This window comes from Brachycentrus maculatus, unplaced genomic scaffold, assembly GCF_059751285.1.
Source record: "Brachycentrus maculatus isolate JH-2025_06_01 unplaced genomic scaffold, ASM5975128v1 h1tg000589l, whole genome shotgun sequence".
In the NCBI taxonomy this organism is placed as follows: Eukaryota; Metazoa; Arthropoda; class Insecta; order Trichoptera; family Brachycentridae; genus Brachycentrus; species Brachycentrus maculatus.
The window spans coordinates 903,202-925,427 of NW_028281329.1; the positions used below are offsets into that span (position 1 = coordinate 903,202).

A 22,226-nucleotide genomic window follows, 5' to 3' on the forward strand; every position below is an offset into this window, starting at 1 on the left:
TTTTTATATTCTTAGATAGGATGGAATTCTAAATAGTATTAAATTAAATTAAATTAGTAAATTTATTATTGATACTTAAAATAAATACATACAGAACTCGATCATAATTGATAGAACATTGAACAAATAAACTATTCAAAATATTTAAATGCAGCTCATCCATCTTGTAAATCTAGTAAATCTAAAGTTGTTATTTTTGTAGTTGTCAGGATGATGTAATTTAGTTATGCTATTCAGAACGGAATGTTTTCATTCAACAAAATTAACATTATCAAAAAATAATACCTTTTTTCTAATTCGAAACAAATAGGAGCTATTCAAAAATATTTTATCTTAAAATTGCAATACTGGCATTTAAAATTTACAGAAAACTGGCATATAAACAGGAATTTCAATAGTAAAATTATAAATTGCATAATTATCTCGACCCAATACATACTTAAAGATTAAACAAAAATTAAAAAAGTAATGTGTATTTTAATTCGATAAGACAAAATTAAAGCGTTTAAACCGTGTATATTTCTGTAAAATAAATAATGTACTGTAAAATATATATGCATAAAATGTTGCCGCGTTTAAACGTTGTTCCTTTACACGGATATAGTTTTATTCTTCTTAATCGTCCGATTTATAAATGGTCAAAGTTAAACCAAAGTGAAAGGAGTGAGGAGTTCTACGCCCACCAAATATTATGCTCTTACACACTGCTTTTTAAGTACACTAGCGCCTTCGAGAGAAATTGTGAGATTAACCACTTTATGCTTTTGAACGAACAGTGCTAGTGGACGACGTATGTGTGTATAACGCCAACCCGAGCACTGCTCGCGTGTTTCGACTTGTTTGGTTACATAAGATTAACAACCGCAATAAGCTCGCCAATCCACCACCTTCGTTCGCTCTGTTTGAGTTTATTGGAAATTCTTTGATAAATGACCAAGGTTATTTTTTTTTCTACTATTATAGTTAGACTTATTTATTTTTTTATATTTCTATAAAGGTTAAGTTTTTGTAAACATTTTTCGTTGCATCTGTTTTGATTTTTTGAACACTTTAAATAAAAAATAAGATTATTCTATTATAAAAATTGTTCTATTTTTGTGAAAACAACATAAGCATGAAGTGGTTTATCCCATTTCCCTAAATGAAAAGTTAATCTGATCTTACTCGGATTTTAAAAATACAAAGTTATAAAGAAAAATACAGAGTACGACCATTAAGAAAATGGTCTGAACATATGAGCATTTTTAAAAAATTCCATTCGTTCAACGTGCATTAAAGCAAGGTTAAAACAAAAAAATCCATTTTAAACCATATTTTTTCCAAGTATACTGTCACTGCCCTGTGTATTAAAAAATTATAAGGATTTCATTATCTCTTAGCGTTGATGCTGACTCACTATTTTTAATGAGATTTTCAATGATGATTAAACATCACACTTTTATACCTCTATAGGCAATACTTCATGTATATTTGCGTTTCTATTGGTCAGTTTAAGATTATGCCACATTTATGAAATTGATCTTACGTTTTTTTTTCTCAAAATAATATATTGTAAAAAATGCATTTTGGCCCTCATTATTATTTAATAGTGTGTTCATTCATTTATTTGTTTTTTTTTTTCTATTCCTGATCATTCAATGAAAAAATACAATTTTCTTCTCTCTCAATACATCAAGCATTGTGACATCCATCATGCAACACGTATGAAAATTGGCAGGTCAACTTGGAAAATGTAGTTTCTTTGAGACGTTTTTCTTAATTGACGCACTGGGCTGACTTCTTGGCCTCGTCGATGTTGAATTGCTTCTTGTGGTTGTAGACGTGCATTCGGAGACAGGACTGGTTCTTCATCTGCTTGTTGCAGATGGGACATACGAGAGAGTTCTCCGGACTGGTGTTGTGCATGTCCCGTATGTGGATCTTGACATTATAAGAATTGGCAAAAGTTCTATCGCACTGAGGACACTTCACGCTTTTACTTCCACCTGAAATTCGAGAAACAAAATGTCAACATTATTGAGATATATGTAAAATATATATAATATTTACACATAGTTTTGTTCGACACCCTCAACCATTTTCTAAACTACACATTCTGTAAGGGAAAAGCAAACCCTCAGTGTTAAGACAAGCCATTATACCCTACAGTGCCTTTGCAGCTCATAAAACTAAAATAAATGGCATAATATTGATGGTTTTTACACATTTAGACTGCAGCCGACCACTCAAAGAGTATAAATGATAAAGTTGTACTTGAACATATAATTGAAAAGTTATTAAAAGCAATTGTTTCTTAAGGTTTTCCTACTATACGTAATAACTAATTCCAAATGCTTAATTTTAGTAAAATTCCTATTTGTTTAGGAAATATCGATGGTTGAAAAACGACTAAAATAAATGTAATTCTAATAAAATATAAACTATAAGTACCTTCTTTACATCATGTCCAAACCATCTCAACACACCTTTCTTAATTTTATCGATAATGCTTATCTCTCTTTAGGACAAGAATATATGTAGTATTACCTGAGATACCTGTGTCTTTAGTAGATTCGTCACTGGATACTGTACTTGCTGGTTCTATCTGTAGGTCTGTTTTAATTGCACTGCAACATAATAAAACCATAATTTATATTTAAAGCAATAATTTTTTAATTTTCCATTTTATAATTAAAATATAGCTTTATTTTAAAATCACTATAAATATGTTATTATAACTTAATTATAATGTCTACCAGTTTCGAAGCTAACCGCTTCTTTTTCAAGACTGATTAATACTAAAACAAAACTACATAACGAAATTCCAAATATTTTGGCCGCTAAGCAAAAGAGCTTGGGTAGATCTCAAGTGGCTTTATTTTTATTTGTATGCCCTTTACATCGGATGTTAAAATTTCTAGAAGTTTTTCCTATATACAAGCTTGGACATGATGAGCATTGTAAGGAATAAATTCCTGATTCATTAAATTTATCATTTTTTTTTATAAAAATAATAATAAGAAGTGGTTAGCTTCGAAACCGGTATAATTAAGTTATAATAAAATATTTATAGTTATATTTAAACAAAGTTATACTTTGATTATATAATAAAACCATATTACACTGATCCAATGGTCCATAGGAAAAAAATCATGTTAATGCAGAGTTAACTTGATTGACAACTGGGTACATCAAGATGAGGTTATCAATCCAGTACTTGTGCCAATCCAGGAATAAACACTTCAGTAAAAAAAACAGTTAATTTTATATTTTAACCCCGCTGAGAATCAATCTCTGGATTGTGATCCAAGAATAGTAGGCAAATGAACGAACCAGTACACCACAAAGTTGACACATTAGAAACAGATTATATGAGGTGAGGACCTATCCGACATCGGATCCGTTATAGTTCATAAGGAACTGTCACGAGAGGTGGTATCATACATGATAAAAATAGTTCATAAGAAGAACATTGGTACCATAAACCAAGCTAGGATAAAAAATGATGAATTCTCTTCTAGTGGAACGGAAGGCCCATTGACATTTAAAAGTCCGCCTTCTGCTGAGGAGTTTTATGTGTTTTCCCAGCAATGAGCAAATGCTGAGAAGTTCCTGATTAGCCCACACTAGATTATCCCACCTGTTCCCAACACAGATTTAAATAAAACATCTTTATTAAGTTAGAAGAAAAAACTCCACTTAATGATCTTTAAAAGTCGTACATAATAAGCAAGGTAAATAAATGCAATACCCATCTAAAAAAAAAACACTTTATTTGAATAAAATAGTTAACTACAACTCTGCAAAGAGGTTCTGAGTCACTCACCTTTCATTTTCCTTGTTATATGAAGAAGACGCATTGTGAAGTTCTGACGGAACGACTTCAGCCGGCGGGTCTGAAATTTTAGATTTTTTCTTAGTCCGCTTTTGAGCGGAGATGGAAACGGGCCGACTTCTCTTCATATTGGTATTTGTTTCTTGAGTTATTTCAACATCTTGCTTCACCGTCCTGTTATTTTCCGCAGGGATTTCAATACTTATTACCTCCTCCTTAGTAATACTCGTTTCAGTTGGAAGCGTTTCTTTTTTATCTTTCACCTCAATATCATGTTCTGTATCCACTTTCTAAAATTACACGAAAATAATAATATTAGTAAAAACATGAAGAACTTTATCAATGTCGCAAAATGGAGGATTTAACCTTGGAAACTGCAGTTTGCTGATTACAAACTGAGCCAAAAATATATTCCAATTAACACACTATGGACAGGAAAGGTATTTCTACCCGTTTGGTCGATTGATGCTTAACCAGTTGCCAGTTTATCCCGGGCGTGACTCGGGCAAGGAGTTTGTGTTGTATTGATGAGTCCGAATGCTGCGCGGGTAAATTGTATTCCAACTTGGTGGTATTGATTTGCTTGAGCCAAATATATTTATTTATTTGTTTTTATTGACTAACCCGAGCAGTGTTCGGATAGTCCTGTTTCGAGTTGTTTGCTGATGATTTCCTGCACCGACGAATTTTCTCGCCAAAATTTGACTGTTAAGTGGTTAAGGACAGGAAGGGTATTTTTACATTCTGCGCCGGCCTCATTTCAAGTTCAGAAAATAAGGAATTACATATTCAATGTTTTTATATGTATATTATATACCAATCTCTTTGTTAAGGTCTTAACTATATGTACATAAAGATCAAATCCCATCGGTCTTTTTTACACCAGCGGTCCGCAGGCGTAAAAATCACCCGTCCAAAGTGTGTTAATATTAATTTTATTATTTTGCTAACTCATTGACTGGTGCAATTGATTAGCAATAATATGTTGAAAGTTTGCTCTTATACCCACACTAGAAGCAGATATGCAATTTTCACGATTTTCAATCCGTGGTCAATAAACAAATTTTTAACCATTTGAGATCATAATTCTTTTTTGTTTTATATTTGCACTGTGGCAGCAGGACGAATTGGTGCTCAAAAACAAAACCCGAACTTATTGTGAAAACATTGAAGTAAGTTACATATTGAGTACGGCGCTAAAAATACAAATTTAAATAAAAAACATTAGGTTAAAAAAGAATCCATGAAAAAAGAAATGTTATCCCTTGTGAAACGGTAAAGCAAAATTTGATCCACTGTACATAAACAGTTTAGCCTGACAATGTATATAATTGTTCACCTCCGTAGTGCAGTGGTCATTGCGTCTGGCTACCATGTTAGAGTTCCCAAGATTGATGCCTAGGAATGTTAAAATAAGTGATTTTTCACTCTAATATTTATTTGATATTACCCTACACTGATACCTGAAGCGCAGGGCTAATCACCTTTCCTTCGTGTATTTAACAATCAAGGTAACACTGCTCATATACGATCCTGTGCCCTAAGCACTATTGAGTGTGGATAAGGATTATAAAAATAGCTGACAATACTGGAGTTAACAAAACACAACTCGCAGAGAACTGTCTCAGTTATTCAAGTAACTACACCTTAGAATCTCTGGATGACACCATTACAGTGAGGAATTTACTTACTCCATTGTTCATCATGAGTCCCCTGATTTCCAAATGAGCGGCTGTCTTCATGAGACTATTGATGTTTTCATGTTGTACGCAAACTTCCCCCTTGTACATGAATTGTAATAGAGCGGTCATATCTGTGTGGGTGACATCCTTCAGGACTATGAAAGGATGATTTGTTGGAATTTCCTGTAATTAAAAAAATATTATCGACATTGTAATTGAGACAGTAAATCAAACAAAACCTTGAGGCAAATCGGTGGCGTAATAGAGATATTACTTTAAAAACGAGAATGTTTTTTTATAAAATAAAACTACAAATGTACATGTACATGTTTAACCCTGATGATGACAAAGGTTCTTGTCGAAACCGGTTGGAGAAAAGTACCAATAAAAAGTGGTCAAAAACAAAGCAGTTATATTTTATAAAGTTTATAAAATGTGCCACAAAGTATATGCGAAAAACAAGAAAAAGAGCATATATTTGTTGAATGACACGCTTAGGCAATATTAACGGAAGAATGGGTCGCATAATAATTTCTCGGCTATAATGCCGATTCGGCCCTACAATAACCGCCAATTTTAAAGTAATTTTTCAACAATGCCATGAATTTATATGCTCGCCGAGATTTCAACAAGCACAACCCAAGTAAGATCTTGACTGACTGAAAACAAATCAGAGCTCCAAAAAGTATATTACAGGGTCCTAGAATAGGAAAAAAGGATTCTACTCTAGCCTAGGAATGCCTAGCATCAGTCTTGAACATTATATCCTAAGTGCAATCTTCAAGAGGTCTTATTGAATAACTAAGGGATAGTTTATTGAGAATCGGGTAAAGTGGCCTTGATGTACCTTAAATAACTTGCGGAAATAGGGGCTGAAGATGGATAGTATAAATCTGTGCGCTTGAATGCAGTTCCCTCCCACAGAGATAGTCACGTCTGCCAAGTCTCCATTCTCCAACAGGCTGACACATCCCGCCGACAACATGGAATTGAAATTGTTCCATCGTAAGATGTACTCCTCCGCCATCTGGACCGATCTACAAACATTATATGTACTCCTTTTATAGCCTATTCTATTGTAACATGTGCTCAATTTTTTCAACTGTCCAAAAGATATAATTAATTATTGTATTTGCATTATATATCGTGACGCCTATGTAGTGTAGTGGTTAGCACGCTTGGCTACCATAGTGGAGGTCCTGGGTTCGATTCCCAAGGGGGTGTCAAATAGATTTTAGTGATTTTTTCACTCCAATATTATCCTGGACCTGAAGCAGAGGGCTGATCACCTTTCCTTCATCCTTCAACACTGTTTATATGATGCAGTGCTCTATGCATCATCAGGTGCAGATGAGGTTTGAGTTTGAAGTTCTAAGGCTCTTCCTCCAGTTTTTATAATTGAAGTGTGCATCGTAACGATCTATAGCGCATTTTGATAATTTCACAGAAAGTATACAAATATTTATTATTCTATAAGTAAAAGTTGATTAAGAGTAAAAGTTGTAAGTTCTTGTTTCATAAAATGAATATTTGTAGACTTGGAATTTCACTGCGAGAAAAAAATTGTCAACTGTTATATTTTTCCAAGAAAAATATACTTTTTTATCTTGTTTCGATGCAACAACATTCATTTTTCCTCTGAATATATTTGTAAATGTATGAAATAGGCAGTTGTTAGTAAAATAAGAACATTCTGTGTATGTCAAAAGTAAACAAACACCTCTCTACTGCACATTAAGTTTACTCGAGTAAAATCTTTAACTAGGAGAATGAAAAACCTGATCCAGAATCCGTATAAAACAAATTTATATGAATAATGGAGTTCCATTCTACATTATCATAACAAACTTACGCATACTTATCATGATGCAAAACAAAATATTCAAGGATTACAGAGCTTTATTCAATTCCTACATCATTACATAAACCGAACAGTAAAAAATATAATCTTGGGTTCGAATCGTACTTTTTGATTGACGTTAGTGACAGATATAGAAAACCACGACTTTTGACATAATATCGCAAACCACTTATAAATATAACTACGTTTTATAATATTTTTATGCGTACGCTTCAATACCGCGTATTTTAAAATGACATTATAAAATAGCTAAAGGTAAATGAAAACGAATACTATGCTCTGTAAATAAAAATAATAGAGCTTATTTATTTGCAGGTGGCATAAAACAAATAAACAGACCAAACCTTAAAGAAAAAAGAATTTTCAAATACGTTTAACGAATTTGGTTATCGCTTCGATGGGGTCGATTTAATAATTTTGACGCAATGTAAATAGCAACAAACGTTTTGGACATTTTAAACAAATGCTAACTGTGCGTCATTGTTTACTACACTTTCAAAACCTGTTTTACATTCTGTTATTTACTGAGCGTACTTACTTCAGGCGACTTTTCTTATTTCTGGATTAAAAATTATTGAGGATTGAAATTTTGATGTATACTTTATCGTTATAATTTATAATAAACAAATAAAAACTTTTCACAAACTTTAAAACATTCAAACAGGCGGGATTTTAACGGCCATCTTGAATTCTTGTAAAGCTGCCAACGCCATGAAAAATAATCGTAAACAACATTAAATCTTTATGTTGTTGCCTTGCAAAACTTTTACTTGTTATTTTTGAAAAGGCCACATGATGTTTTTGCCTATAATTTTCGCTCGCTTATTTCATGTTATTAGAATTAAAAATTAACAAGCTACTAGTTCTGTTACTATGTTTCTAATTATGTACATGATAAGCGGTATCGAATAACCAAATTATGGCACTCACATAGCGCCGGACCGTATCCACCACTCATTTACAAGAGTGCCTAGGCACTTACTTAAAAGGTGGGGAGAATAATACCCTTGTATTAATTTACAAACGTGTGTATTAACGTCCCTTTTCTCTATATATCTGGCGCGGCACTTCATAGAGAGAGCAATCCAGTCTGTAATTCGATGTTCTGGCATACGATCTGATTTTTTTTAAATAAATTTTACCTAAGCGAGTCTAAAATCTAATCACGGCTTATGCAACACCGTTCATCCTGTTCCCGTTCCAACTTTATAAGTTTCATAGCCTATTCCTACTTGTGAGTGGGTTCATTTTTATTTATTACTAAATTACTACTTATTATTACTAGAATTTAATATAATTCTTGAGTGAAAATTCTAGTTAAAAGCACTCCCTAATCTCTCATACGTGTGAATCGCATACGCATATATATTATACAATTACAAACAGGCTACGTTCGATCATGGTTACATCTACGCGTATATATGCACGTATTATAACGTGGTATACTTGCACGTAATAATATGTGCATATATACCACCTCGCCAAAAACTTTAATATTTTTTTACTTCTATTTTGTCATAATTAAACCGCGAAATATAATCAAATATAAATTTAAGATGAATAATCCAACCAGGACCTATGACAATAAATATAATACGTAACCGATGCCGTTTGCGAAATTTTGCTGACTCCTCCCGTATCAGTAATCAGCCAAAAGATCGTACTATACATACTATTAATAGAATGTTAATGAAAATAAAAATAGCCTGTTTCTACAACAACAAAAAAACTTCCTCACTCACACTAAAAAAACAAAAAAAAAATAAATAAATAAGTAAAAACATTTAATTATAAGTACCGGTCCGAATTAATGAGTACCTATCTACTTTATTGCAAGTTATAGAGTCTCAAATCGAAATCAAAAGCGAGGCTAGATACCAAAGCTTTTGCGAGGCCCTTTTATCGCTTGTGCATCATTCACCCAGATTTTTATGAATTTAACTAATTAATTGTGAATTAATTTCACATTTTATAAATAAACAATATAAATAAATAAATTTCTTTATACTCAAGTTTTCCGGATAAACTGCATTCGCAATTGACGCAATGTGCATGTAAAATATAAATGGTAACTATTTAAGAAGGAAAACCATTCTCGTTGAATCATTTGTGGATTGATTGCGAGTCTAATCACAACTGTATCAATCTAGGTACCTATCGATAATGTATAATTGAGTTCCAAGATATAAAAAATACAGTACGATAATAATATTATCTCCGTTTGCCGATAGTTGTTATTAAAACAAATAAGTTGACCTGTTTTCTCTACATCGCGATGTATCGGATTGAATATATAATTTTATTTCTGTGAGCTCGTAATAATAGTGGTTACAGCGAACTAAAACGTAAGTGGTTTGTGATTATACAAATCAGTGTTTGAGGTAAAATTCATACGTTATCCCAACATACGTAAGTATTGTGATTACAACTTTATAACAAAAACAAATGTTATTCAAAAGGAATACAAAAAGCGCTAAAAGTAACCCAGCTTTATATCAAATGAAAATACTTATTTTCATTTTATTTGTGTTTATTTATTACGATAACTACAGGTTAACATACCTCTGGATCCAATAGAAAGGTACTCGTAGTTAGGTTAAGGCCAGTATCCGTTAATTTTTTCATTAATTGATTCGGCAGTCACATTGTGGTAAAATCTATCCATTTTTAATTAATGTTTTACTTAGTAAATACCACAAAAGTGGTATTTACTAAGTAAAACGTTAATTAAAAATTCGTTAATTTTCTCTAAATCCAGATAACATTTTACGTAATTGATTTTTTTTAATCTTAAAACACCGTTTTTGCATTGAAAAAATAAGTTTTTCTTCGAAGTAATTATATGGTTTTGAAAAGAAAAGAGTTATTGAAAGGTGAGGAGTTAAAAAAATTATCAAAATAATTTTTTTATATACTTATATTCTAAAAAACAAAAAAAAATTCCAACATTCATTCTGTAAAAAAATGCCTTTGGCATGTGACCTCTCCGGTGGAATGACTTCTGTGTTTGCGAATATCCCCTTAAGGCCTAGATGTCAAGCGTTCAAATCACAACCCACTCGACCGCGCTGAGGGCTAGACTTTTAACTCCTTATTTTTTAACTCTTTGATTTTCAAACCCATCTATTTATTCCGAATAAAAACTATTTTTTCAATACAAAAACGGTGTTTTAAGAAAAAAATCAATTACGTCAAATGTTACCTGGATTTACATATTATATACCATATTGGATCTTAAGGCGTCTCTGGAATGTATGTTAGTTTCTAGTAATTTTCTGGCTTTTCATCTTTCTCAGGATCGTTATTCTCCTTTTTAGCTCATGTAATTTACCTCCTTTATGTCATGTAATTCAGAAAACAATTAAAAATATTTTTTAAAGTGCGATAAAGCAATCGTGATAATAAAGTAAACATTTATTTTGACCAAAAGGTTAAAAAAAGCTCCTTATTATCCAGGGTTGCATTGACTGACTTGCGGGCAAGATACAATTTATAGACCAGGACGGTTTTCAGGCCCGAAAATCCTGGGAAGAAAAAAAAATTCAGGCCTCTAAATTTTTGCGATTATGATTCTCATACCAGTATGGATTATTTTTAATTACAGACTCCCAAACTTTTCAAAACTTTTCAAACTTCATAGAGAGGGGGGAGAAGGAATAATTATGTGTGATGGAAATAATAATATATTGTTTGTAGCATTGTAAGAACAAAACAAATTTAGATTTCGATGACAATGTTGTTTAGAATTATAGAAGTCTACTTATTATATTATTTTACAGATATTAACACACTGATTATGATTATTGTGTTATCTGAATAGTTTTTATCGACATGTATTATAAAATATATAGGTATTTATTTTGCATTGCGCGTAAGGAGTCAGATAAACTTATAAGTTATACTTATTAAACTTATAAGTAAGATAAAATTATATATAATACATTGACCTGTCGTTGGCCAAATTATTTGTCCGTCAATAGTTTTGAAATTAAAACTAAATTTTTTCCAACTGCAAAATTCAAATTAATCAAAAATGTTTTGCACTTATATGCGACGTGAGATCGGAAAAGCGACCTAGGGAAAACAAAGGTCGACACGTATTTGAAATAAAGAGACGACCTCACACGCATATAATAAAAATAAAAAGAGATGCAAGTGATTCAGAAAAGGTTAAGTTTTTTTTTAAACAGGGATTTTGTTTTTTGCTGTCTATTATTAGCTGTAGATGTAAACAAACTATAATTGATTGTCCGAAATATGAAATGTATTTTATAACTTATAACTGAGTGCATCAGTTTGCAATTCCAATTGATTATACAGAAACGTGTTGAAACCTATTCCTACTTATATTATATTTAAATGTGTTTTTAATCTTAAGAAAATAGTCAGTTTACGTCAATAAAGCACTAAACGAGACACGGACCCTATGAACTTTGATATTTCTTCATAACATCTATAATAATCGTAAATACGATAAACTTTACGTGAAATCGAGGTCAGATAGTAACTGTCTCTATGTTTTCTAATAAATTAGTCGTAATATGTATAAATCCTAATAATTTATAAAATTAAATCCTTTTTTATTTTCAATGAGTTTATTACATTACTAATGTACTGCCCTCGTAAGGAATGTACAAAAAAATATTATTGGATTCTGTATCGAATTTCCTATTATTGGTAAAATACAACAATGCGAAATAAATGTGAAATACATTGAAATATAAATTATTTACGCTTTATCCATGTTTATCATTTCTCATATCTCACACCTATAAACAGGGGGCAATTTTTTAACAAGGGTGGAGGAAAAAGGAGAATCCAAAATACTTACATATAATTAAAAATAGTCAAAAGTTCCTAAAATGCACATCACACAACGAAATATAGAAATTGTTTTTTTATGGCAGATGACTGATTTAATCGGAAAATATTGATTTCTATAATTTAACAGGGGCCCGCGCGAGCCCCCTGTAGCCCACCGCTGCCTATAAGGATATGGCCAGTGTCGCAAAAGGTTTTTAAGTCCAACCCAGACCTCTCTAAATATAATTTATGAGTCAAGTCAGCAATTGATTGGACTGGACTAGTTTCGGAAGGGATCGAAACCTCCATTTATTATATACATAAGTGTATATATATATATATATATATATATATATATATATATATATATATATATATATATATATATATATATATATATATATATATATATATATATATGTATGTATATATTTATATATATTTATATATAGGGTCCGCCATCTAAAGTTTTTTTTTTCAACTAGTGCTTATTTTGTGAATGGTAACACTTAGCTCATGTCTGATTTGACAAATAATTAGTTTTATCTTTCCGCTAAGCGAATATGGTTGTGTATACGCTTGAACAACGCTGGAAAATATTGCGACATTCGACTTACAGAAGATGCCGATTTTGCCAAAAAAATCATCTTTTCGGATGAAGCTCATTTTGATCTTGGCGGGTATGTAAACAAGCAAAATTGTCGTATTTGGGGCACAGAAAACCCGCACGCATACATTGAAAAGCCGGTACACCCAAAACGAGTCACTGTTTGGTGCGGATTTTGGTCCAGAGGCATAATTGGGCCATTTTTCTTTGAAAATGAGCAAGGAGTGGCCGTTAGTCAATGGCGATCGTTATCGGGCCATGTTGAACGGATTTTTGTTCACAAAAATTGAAGAGGAGGATATTGGCAACATTTGGTTTCAACAGGACGGCGCTACGTGCCACACAGCCGAAGCTACACTCGATGTTTTGCGCCCCATTTTCAAAAAAAAAAAGTTATTTGGCGGACCCTTTATATATATATATTTATATATATTTAAATATATATATATATATATATATATATATATATATATATATATATATATATATATATATATATATATATATAAATATATATATTTATATATATATAAATATATATATATATATATATATATATATATATATATATATATATATATATATATATATATATATATATATATATATTTATATATATAAAAATATATTTATTTATAAATAAATATATATATATATATATATATATATATATATATATATATATATATATATATATATATATATATATATATATATATATATATATATATATATATATATATATATATATATATATATATATATATATATATATATATATATATATATATATATATATATATATATATATATATATGTATATAAATATATATATGTATATATATATATATATATATATATATATATATATATATATATATATATATATATATATATATATATGTAAATAATGTAATAATGTAACTCCTTATTGGAGATAATCCAGAATTGTTAACAAGTATTTGGACACACTCAAAATGTTGTACTAGACCAGGCATGGGGAACCTGCGGCCTTAAGGCCGCATGCGGCCCTTTGGCTATTGTAGTGCGGCCTTTTGACTGATGCCAATTTTTTGTAAAAATAAAACACAGATTACCGATGTGTAAGCGAGAGAGAATGAGTGAGCTCGCTTTGAGCACCAAATATTCAAATGCTTTCTAACAAAAAGCAGATGCAAATTAGTCATTAAAGGTTGGTAAACCTGTAACATTAACAAGTATTTTTAATGATGTACGTACTTTTTTTTATGTATTAAGTATGTTTCTTATAGATACGCAGCTTGATGATTAGTAAATTGATTTGTAAATATGCACTTTTTCTATATTTTTTTAAATTGCATTTTGAATAATTTATATTGTGATATAATTAAAATATTTAGGAGGGATGTCAAAGTTTTCTTTACTTCGGCCTCATGTTGAATCAGATAAGTGAATGTGGCCTTTTGAAATAGAAAGGTTCCCCATGCCTGTACTCTGTACTAGACATTAACTTGGATGAATTCGCACAAAGGTAATTGGTTTGGAGATCTTTGTGTCCAAAATCCTATTATCACTACAATAATAATTGGGAAATCAATTGAATCCAAATACCAATAATGTATGTATCTTCGTGAGACTTGTTTGACCAGTTTGTATTTGATTTAAGACTAAAAATGAGGGTTTGCGTGGTTGGAGCTGGTGCATCAGGGTTGTGTGCGACTCGTCACCTCCTGGCGGCTGGAGTCACTCCGCTGGTGTTGGAGAGAGCCTCAGAACTTGGTGGTACTTGGGTCTACACGGAGTCAACAGGGTGTGACCAATATGGCTTGCCCATTCACTCCAGCATGTACAAGAGTCTCAGGTTAGACCAAGAAATCCAGACCTATAATACGTTACTCGTACTTCTGTGTCTATCGCATTACAACCAATGTTTAATATTGTTATTGTGAGTACAGCTTTAATCCGAACCGCCGCTAATCTGAACACCTCTGTAATCCGAAGGTAAACTCATTCATCCCGCGCTTCTTAAAAACGGAAATGACGATAAAATGATGAGGCAAGTAACACGAGAATATGACGGCGAAAGTGAAGAACTGCCTAGAATGGGCTGACCAAGCGGATATTCCTGTGCCAAGTTTTGAGTTAATTGCAAGGCAAAGCTTTTTACTTGTCATTAAATAAATCTCGACTCACTTAAATATTTGATTTCTTTAAAAATTTTAATAAAAACATTTTAAAATTCATAATACATATTTACTTTATTTGATAAAAAAAATACCCTACAGATTCTCTGTACTGTAATCCGAACGATCCACTAATCCGGATTATAGAGTCCTGCTGTAGTTATCTATTAATATATGCGTAGTCGTTATTTTATTGTAACCTCCAGTTTAACGTTCTTATCTACAGAACAAACCTCCCCAAGGAAGTTATGGGCTTCCCAGACTTTCCGGTTCGAGGGAAGTCTGACAGGTCCTATTTACCAGCTGAGGACATGCTCTCCTTCCTGCAGCTGTATGCACATCACCATGACGTCACCAGACACATCAAGGTAATCATCACTCTAAACCCAAGTAATGCTCACGACAGGAAGTGTTGTCGAATATTTAGAGTAATTTATAGGTATCATAGGGACAGTTTTTTAATAATTGGATGGGCAGATTTTTGTTCTTCTTCACTGGAACAAGTCTAAAAACGGACCCTTTTTAGATTTTGAACAAAGCAAAATTGAATTATGATTTATTATTAGAGATAATCAAATAAATCATCTAATAACTTTCCAACTTGTATAAAATAAATTTCATTAATAAACCCCGATAAAAAATGCAAAATTGACAAACAATATTTTTTTAAATATTAATAAATAATTAATTATTTATTTAATTAATTGAAATTAATAATGCATTATTAGCACATTTCTTTGTGTCCCTAACCGTATGTAACTAACCAAAAATCAAAATGTACACCATAATATCTAATATTCAATATATTTCAAGTTTAATCACTATGCCAAGAACATAAAACCACGTGGTAATGATGGTTGGATTGTGCAATATGAAGATTTGGAGAAACGTGAAGATAAAGTGGAAGAATTTGACGCTGTCATGATTTGCAATGGACACTACAACACACCGTTCATTCCCGAAGTCAAAGGAATCGAAACATTCAAAGGTAAGAAAATACTATGTATTTGGATATGTCAATACAGAACAAATACGAATACTATAGCCATTGAATGACATATTTGATTAAGAAAAAGGGCTAGAAAAACGAAAGTAGTTACTGTTTCAAAATTGTTTTCAAAATGTCAGAGAAAAGTAAAGATGCGCACGAGATCCGAGACCCGCATAAGATCAATTTAAGTTGTTTATCTACAGGCACTGTGATCCACAGCCACGACTACCGCGTGCCTTCAGTGTTCTCTGGACAGAGAGTTCTGGTGGTGGGAGCTGGTCCCTCCGGGATGGATATCGCTGTGGAGATCTGCCGCGTCACAACCCGCGTCCTGCTCAGTCACCACATGGAGGAGAGTCCTAAATCCGTGTTTCCGGACAACCTTTCCCAGAAACCTGACGTCAGAGAGATCAAGGACAGCAGGGTGATTTTTGTTGATGGGACAGAAGAAGATGTTGATGCAGTTTTCTTCTGCACCGGTAAGAAGTTGTTGGATATGTGTTGAGAACCTGGTGGACTGTCAAATTCACCGAATGTCTTTGTTTTTACTTAAGACAAGAGAAGACCTAAACTGTACTTTAGTTTAAGGAAAATAAAACATGTAAACTGTCTTTTTGAGTCGCATTCTCAGTGTTTTTTTTACAGGATGACCCGGAGACATTAAGGTGTAGTTGATTTTATTAAAAGGAAGAGCTTTAACTCGATTGACCAATCAGATCAAGGATGCCCCTACGAGTGCTTTCAAGCTTAAAAAAAATTAAACACTTGTAATAAACTACTTATTTATTATGCTTTCAAGCTGCTGAAAGTCCGATGGAGGACAGTCAATTGCATCAATACTACAATAAAATAATAATAACAAGTCCATATTTTTCCACTTATTTATTTTACCACCGATCAAGTTTCGTCGTTAACTTAATTTCCGTAATTTCATATAATAATATCTCTCGATAATCGATAATGTCATATGAATGTACCTATTTCCATCTCGATCTCTTCTTTTATCTACCAATTTTTTTATTGTCTGATTTTTGCATTATAACATTCTAGATTACTTATGCCCATATAGTATTTAACTAGAATCAACGATTTGCAGGATATCTCTACAACTTTCCATTCTTGGACCCTTCTTGCGGAATCACCGTAGAAGAGAAGAAATACGTGCAGCCTCTGTACAAGCACTTGGTGAATATAGAGCATTCTACTATGTGCCTCGTGGGAATTCCCTTCTACGTCTGCGCTTTCCCCATGTTTGACCTACAGGTAAGATAAACAATATTCGTTAATCCTAATAAGATATTGATATCGCATATTCTCTATCTACCAAACATCAAAGAATAGAACCTGAGAAATTAATCAGTTTTCTCAGCCTCGAAAGATTTTTTGAATTGATATTTTTATCGCCATTGTTCTATACTTGACATTTATCTTTTTAGGTGCGATATTTCATCAAGCTGATGCAAGGACAATTCTCACTACCTAGCAAGGAAGAAATGTACAAAGCTACAGCGAGGGACTTGGAGGAACGGTTATCCAAGGGATATACCAAGAGGCAGGCACACATAATGGGACCAGATCAGGTAAATAAACCACGTATGCAAATAAAGAGGTAGAGGATGTAAATACACGCCGCTTCATATTCAACTCCGCTGGAGTGCAGTGCCATAGGGTGTATAGACACCATTTAGTGAAAAAAAAGATTTAAGAAAATAAATAAACTGCAAACATATCGTCAATTTTGGATTGGGACTTTGGTTTTCAATCGTTGGATTTAGTTTAAAACTGTTTTTTATAACTACTGTATAATCTCGACCAAATTCTTTTCCAGGGCACATTAAAAATATTGTGTGAGTTGGTGTTTACAGATATACTGTTCTTTCAAATGAAATGGACAAAAAATACACTCGTATGATTTTTAAGAAAAAGAAACCAAATGTGTATTTTAACATTAAAAAAAAACACAACGTTGGCTTTCAATTCTACTCTTCTTATTTATGTTTATCTATAAATAAGTAACCATATATCGTAAATTAAAATTTAGATTTCCAATGTTTTCGACACAATGCGAATGTATCACGCAATATAGTATAGCTGTATTTTAAATACAAAGTTAAATATACTCGTGGCTTGTGGAGGTCCTCACCAAAAAGTTTTTTGTGCAATATTGGAAAAACATTTCCAACATTGCACAAAAAATCCTTTAAATGAAAATCTTTTCTTTTTACTGTATTCTATACAAATCTTAAATAAAGTTGCGATAAAACGTGAGCAATCCTGTGTTAAACCAATATGAAATTATTAAATCGCACCAAAACGTAACAATTTTACAAGCCAGAATTCCTGATTTTCTACTTGAAATCATTTATAATGGAAAGATAACGTTTTGGTGAGAACCTCCACACTTAATATATCTCTAATCAAAGAGCTATTAAATATTTTTCCCCAAATTTTATTTTATTTTTTTTTGTACAAATTGTACTATTTCGCTTATTGCACTATCGTTTTTATTTATTGTATTATTTTCTCACGCTAGGAATCCTACTATTTATCCCTGGCACGAGAAGCAAGCCTGACCCCACTGCCTCCAGCGATGGCCAAAGTCCATAACCAGTCCAGCCAGATGTTCCTGGATGACATTGTCCACTTCAGAGACTACAACTTTCAAATCGTGGACGAAAATAACTTCTCGTACTATAGAATTACAAACCCAAAGTAGGGTTGCCAATGCAAAGCTAGAAACGTGCCTACCTAAATTCATATCATGAGTGGATAGTCATGCATGTTCGACGTGTTTTAATATCACTAACATAAGTACATAATATATACATACATATATTAAACAGTCGTACCTATATATTTGATGATACTCATAGATTGTATACGATATATTACACAATACAATCTACATACATACTCATAATTGTAATAATTCAGATTTAGAAATTTTAAAAACATCCATCTGTTTTAAATGTATCAGTCGGGTAAACAACAAAAAAATATGCCTGCCTAAATTCATATGTTGTGGGGGTAGTTATGCATTTTAATATGAATAAAATTCAATATACTCAAATTACCCCTCCTTATTATCATAAAATGTGCTATTTAAGTTGCATACCACACATTAAAATAGGAATAAAAAACATTAGCATGGAATTTGATTAAATAACCATTATTTGTGTAAATTACTTGGAAAAAAATGATTTATTCGTTTAATATCACTATTATTTCATAACTTCCCTGAAAAACCTTTTATTTTTTTAATACAGCTTACGCCAATTCCTCACTAAGAAAACGCTGCAGTGAAAAAAAATCCGGTTCCTCATCTGCTGCACGTTACATTCAAGGCCAGGGGCACGGGATGAGTTATGATCTCCAAGCCACCGTACCTTTTATTTACCCCGTACCTGTGTATATAAAACCCCATAAGTTACTGCCATATGCATATCCATACCCGAACCTGAATAATGAAAAAATAACTACACCTTTAACTTTATTTCTAACGACTTTGCCACTTTGAAACTGGTTGTCGATCAGTATTGCCAGGAAGTTATATATGAAGATATCAAAAAAAGAGGAATAAATAATTGTTTTTTTTTACCGAATAGTGTAATCTACACAACGTAAGCTTCTGTATGGAACCTGCGCCAACTGGTAGTAGATTATAATTTGATCATTTTATATAGCATAAACAAAAAATCATACATATTAACAGAATTTTTATTAAATCCACAATCTTAGAATATGCAAATAAAGGAAATAAAATAATACATAAGTATAATATGCAAAATAACTCTTAAAATAATAATACATATGTATTTAAAACATAAATACATAATCAGGAAATGAGACAACCAACGATCTGGAATATATGTATGTTATCAGGTCTAAAACAAGTCTTCAATCGTATGTATTTATTATTCACCATATTTTTCTGAGATTTCCATTTACGATGTAATACATATAATACATCAACATCATCACACGTGCATCCCGTGGGGTCTCTTTAGACCTCAATCAAGAAAGAGTACCTACCTAAGTTGTAACAGAAATTTTACTTTTCAAAAGAAAAAAGTTTTCTCCATCACACCAATCAACAAAACTTTTAGTATTTTTTAATCGATTGAAATTCCCTCGTACGAAACGAGGCCGGCGACTGCGGGGGCGCGGCGGGCCTGCTGTTTGTTGCCTGTGTTAACAGCGCAACGCAAGTAATCTACCGGGAGCACATGATAACGTGCTGGTAAAGCGCGCGAACTACTTAACGAAACTCGCTCGACCCAAGCTCCGCCCCTCTGACTTGTGACAAAATAAATGAAACCAGCAATTTAATACCATTTATAAAAAGGACAAAGTATTTGTAAGAGCGCATTACGAAGGCTACTTAAAATAAATTAGTTTTTTTATTCATGCCGTTTTTCTGTGCTCCTGGTAGCTGTAGTAGGCGTGTCTCCCCAAACATTAGTTTTCCCGCCAATTAAAAAGTAAACGTACGTATATTACTCGCGTTTCTGCGCTCCTAGTGTGATTTGCTGTTGCAGTACTGAAAAGTTTTTCTCTTATTTTGCGCTGCTCTTGAATTTATTGCTCTTTTTCAGGAAAATATAGCCTTCTCTTTCTTCTGTCACAGTTGGGAAGAAATTATTATTACCTTAAGAAATTAAATGATCAGATGATGAAACCTTTGATATCTATTTATTTGGTGGGTTTTATTTGTAGTTTTCTTCTTCTTCTGATCTGCACCCAATAATGGTACATGGGGCAAGTGCCAAATCGACATGATGTTGATTATATCATTAAAAGCAAATAAATCTTGAGCGTCTGTCTGGTAGGGTAATAAATAAATACACTAAGACCTCACTGCGTCGTAGATACGTTCCAAAATATCGAAAGGCAAATTGAAACAACGCAAAGTGAATTGCTATTTGCCATTGGAAATCATATAAACATCAAAAATATGTTACCGTATTTTTCATTCAGTCCTTAAATGTTAAAAAAATGAGAATATTTACATAACGAAACAAAAGTAAAACGTTGAAACAATGCAAAGTGAAACGACGCAAAGCAAGGTCTGAGTGTAGGTACTATCTCTTATTTTGTCTTCCCCGAGAATCGAACCCGGAACCTCCAATATGGTAGCTAAATGTGTTTACTTACAGTGGTAAGTAGTGACACTATTGAGGGGATTTGTGGTAAATATGTATTTAGCATATTATTTCGAGAAATAAAAAATACTTTGTGTTCTGATCCACTCACATAATGTGAGTGGATCAGAACACAAAGTATTTTTTATTTCTCGAAATAATACATCAAGATGATCCACAAAGTTAATGCCTTCAATATTCAAAACATGTATTTAGCAAATCAAATTATTTTACTTCTTTGTGTTATCAGGAGTGTTAAATTACTGCTGGTTAAATTTACGCTGATAGTATTGAGAGAGAAGTCCTTCAATCCACAGACGATTTAAACCTCTGTAAATGGTAGGACTGCTCTCCCAAAAACAGTAGTGTAAATTTAAAACCATAATATAGAAATATTTCAACTGTATAAATTAAATCATAAATAATTATGGAGTGTTGGAATGTTAATGTCGTCACCATTAGCCAAATGAAACTAAATTTCCAGAGAAAATATTTTATTTAAGCGTATTTTATTTATATAATATGTATATGTTTATAGTATAAACTACTTTATATGGCTTTCTATTCTGATTAACAAAAATAAAATGAACTCTCATATGAGCTCACTAATAAGAATATAATAATAATACACAGTTGGGACAATCATCAACAGAGAGATGAACAGCCAGTTATATATTAATAAATATTACATAATTTGTAAGTTTCTCTCCAACTTAATTGACTTTATCGAAATAAAAACATCAGAATGACATAATAAATTTTGTCAACCTTCATTTAGTCACACATCCATTGAAAAGATGACCGTTTTGAGGCATTTCAATGTCGTACAACCTAAACAACTCTAGTAACTTTCGAGCCGACAGATTAAAATAATTTTGGTTAATTAGTACATTAAAAAAATTGGTGCTTGTTGTTTTTTTTATAAATAAAATCCATATTATTTAATCATATTGAAATAGTGCAAATTATAATCATCCTTAAACTAAATAACTTATCTCCATTTCAATAGATATATTATAAATATACATTCATCGCTTATGAATATTTATTGATTACATATTCTTATTAAAAAATAAATAATATAAAATGCTATTCTCAATTCACAGATTCTAGTGTAACAAAAATAGGAATTGAGTTGTTTGTTGCCTATTCATGTAGAATTTCA

General features: G+C 31.9%; 2 protein-coding genes across 6 annotated transcripts; one reads left to right on the forward strand and one right to left on the reverse strand.

The window, feature by feature from the left end:
* Positions 1 to 8,090, reverse strand: LOC148301245 (uncharacterized). Of its 3 annotated transcripts, none has more exons than XM_088273606.1 (6): positions 8,004 to 8,090; positions 6,344 to 6,533; positions 5,506 to 5,679; positions 3,806 to 4,104; positions 2,527 to 2,606; positions 1 to 1,985 (listed from the first exon to the last, which is right to left on the reverse strand). In XM_088273606.1, exons 2-6 carry the CDS (start codon positions 6,521 to 6,523, stop codon positions 1,756 to 1,758), a joined length of 963 nt encoding a protein of 320 aa, XP_088129732.1. In that variant the 5' UTR covers positions 6,524 to 6,533; positions 8,004 to 8,090; the 3' UTR covers positions 1 to 1,755. The 3 variants fall into 3 exon arrangements, with proteins under 3 accessions (XP_088129732.1, XP_088129730.1, XP_088129731.1); XM_088273604.1 differs by having other exon boundaries at positions 7,896 to 8,060; XM_088273605.1 differs by lacking the exon at positions 8,004 to 8,090 and adding an exon at positions 7,702 to 7,834.
* A 1,372-nt stretch (positions 8,091 to 9,462) lies between these two features.
* Fmo-1 (Flavin-containing monooxygenase 1) lies at positions 9,463 to 19,133 on the forward strand. 3 transcript variants are annotated; one of them, XM_088273578.1, is made up of 8 exons: positions 9,463 to 9,702; positions 14,413 to 14,607; positions 15,156 to 15,297; positions 15,743 to 15,917; positions 16,124 to 16,399; positions 17,017 to 17,183; positions 17,357 to 17,500; positions 18,454 to 19,133. In XM_088273578.1, the coding sequence occupies exons 2-8, from the start codon at positions 14,420 to 14,422 to the stop codon at positions 18,634 to 18,636; spliced, it is 1,275 nt and encodes a 424-aa protein (XP_088129704.1). In that variant the 5' UTR covers positions 9,463 to 9,702; positions 14,413 to 14,419; the 3' UTR covers positions 18,637 to 19,133. The 3 variants fall into 3 exon arrangements, with proteins under 3 accessions (XP_088129704.1, XP_088129703.1, XP_088129705.1); XM_088273577.1 differs by having other exon boundaries at positions 9,625 to 9,766; XM_088273579.1 differs by lacking the exon at positions 9,463 to 9,702 and having other exon boundaries at positions 14,289 to 14,607.
* The last annotated feature ends 3,093 nt before the right edge of the window (positions 19,134 to 22,226 follow it).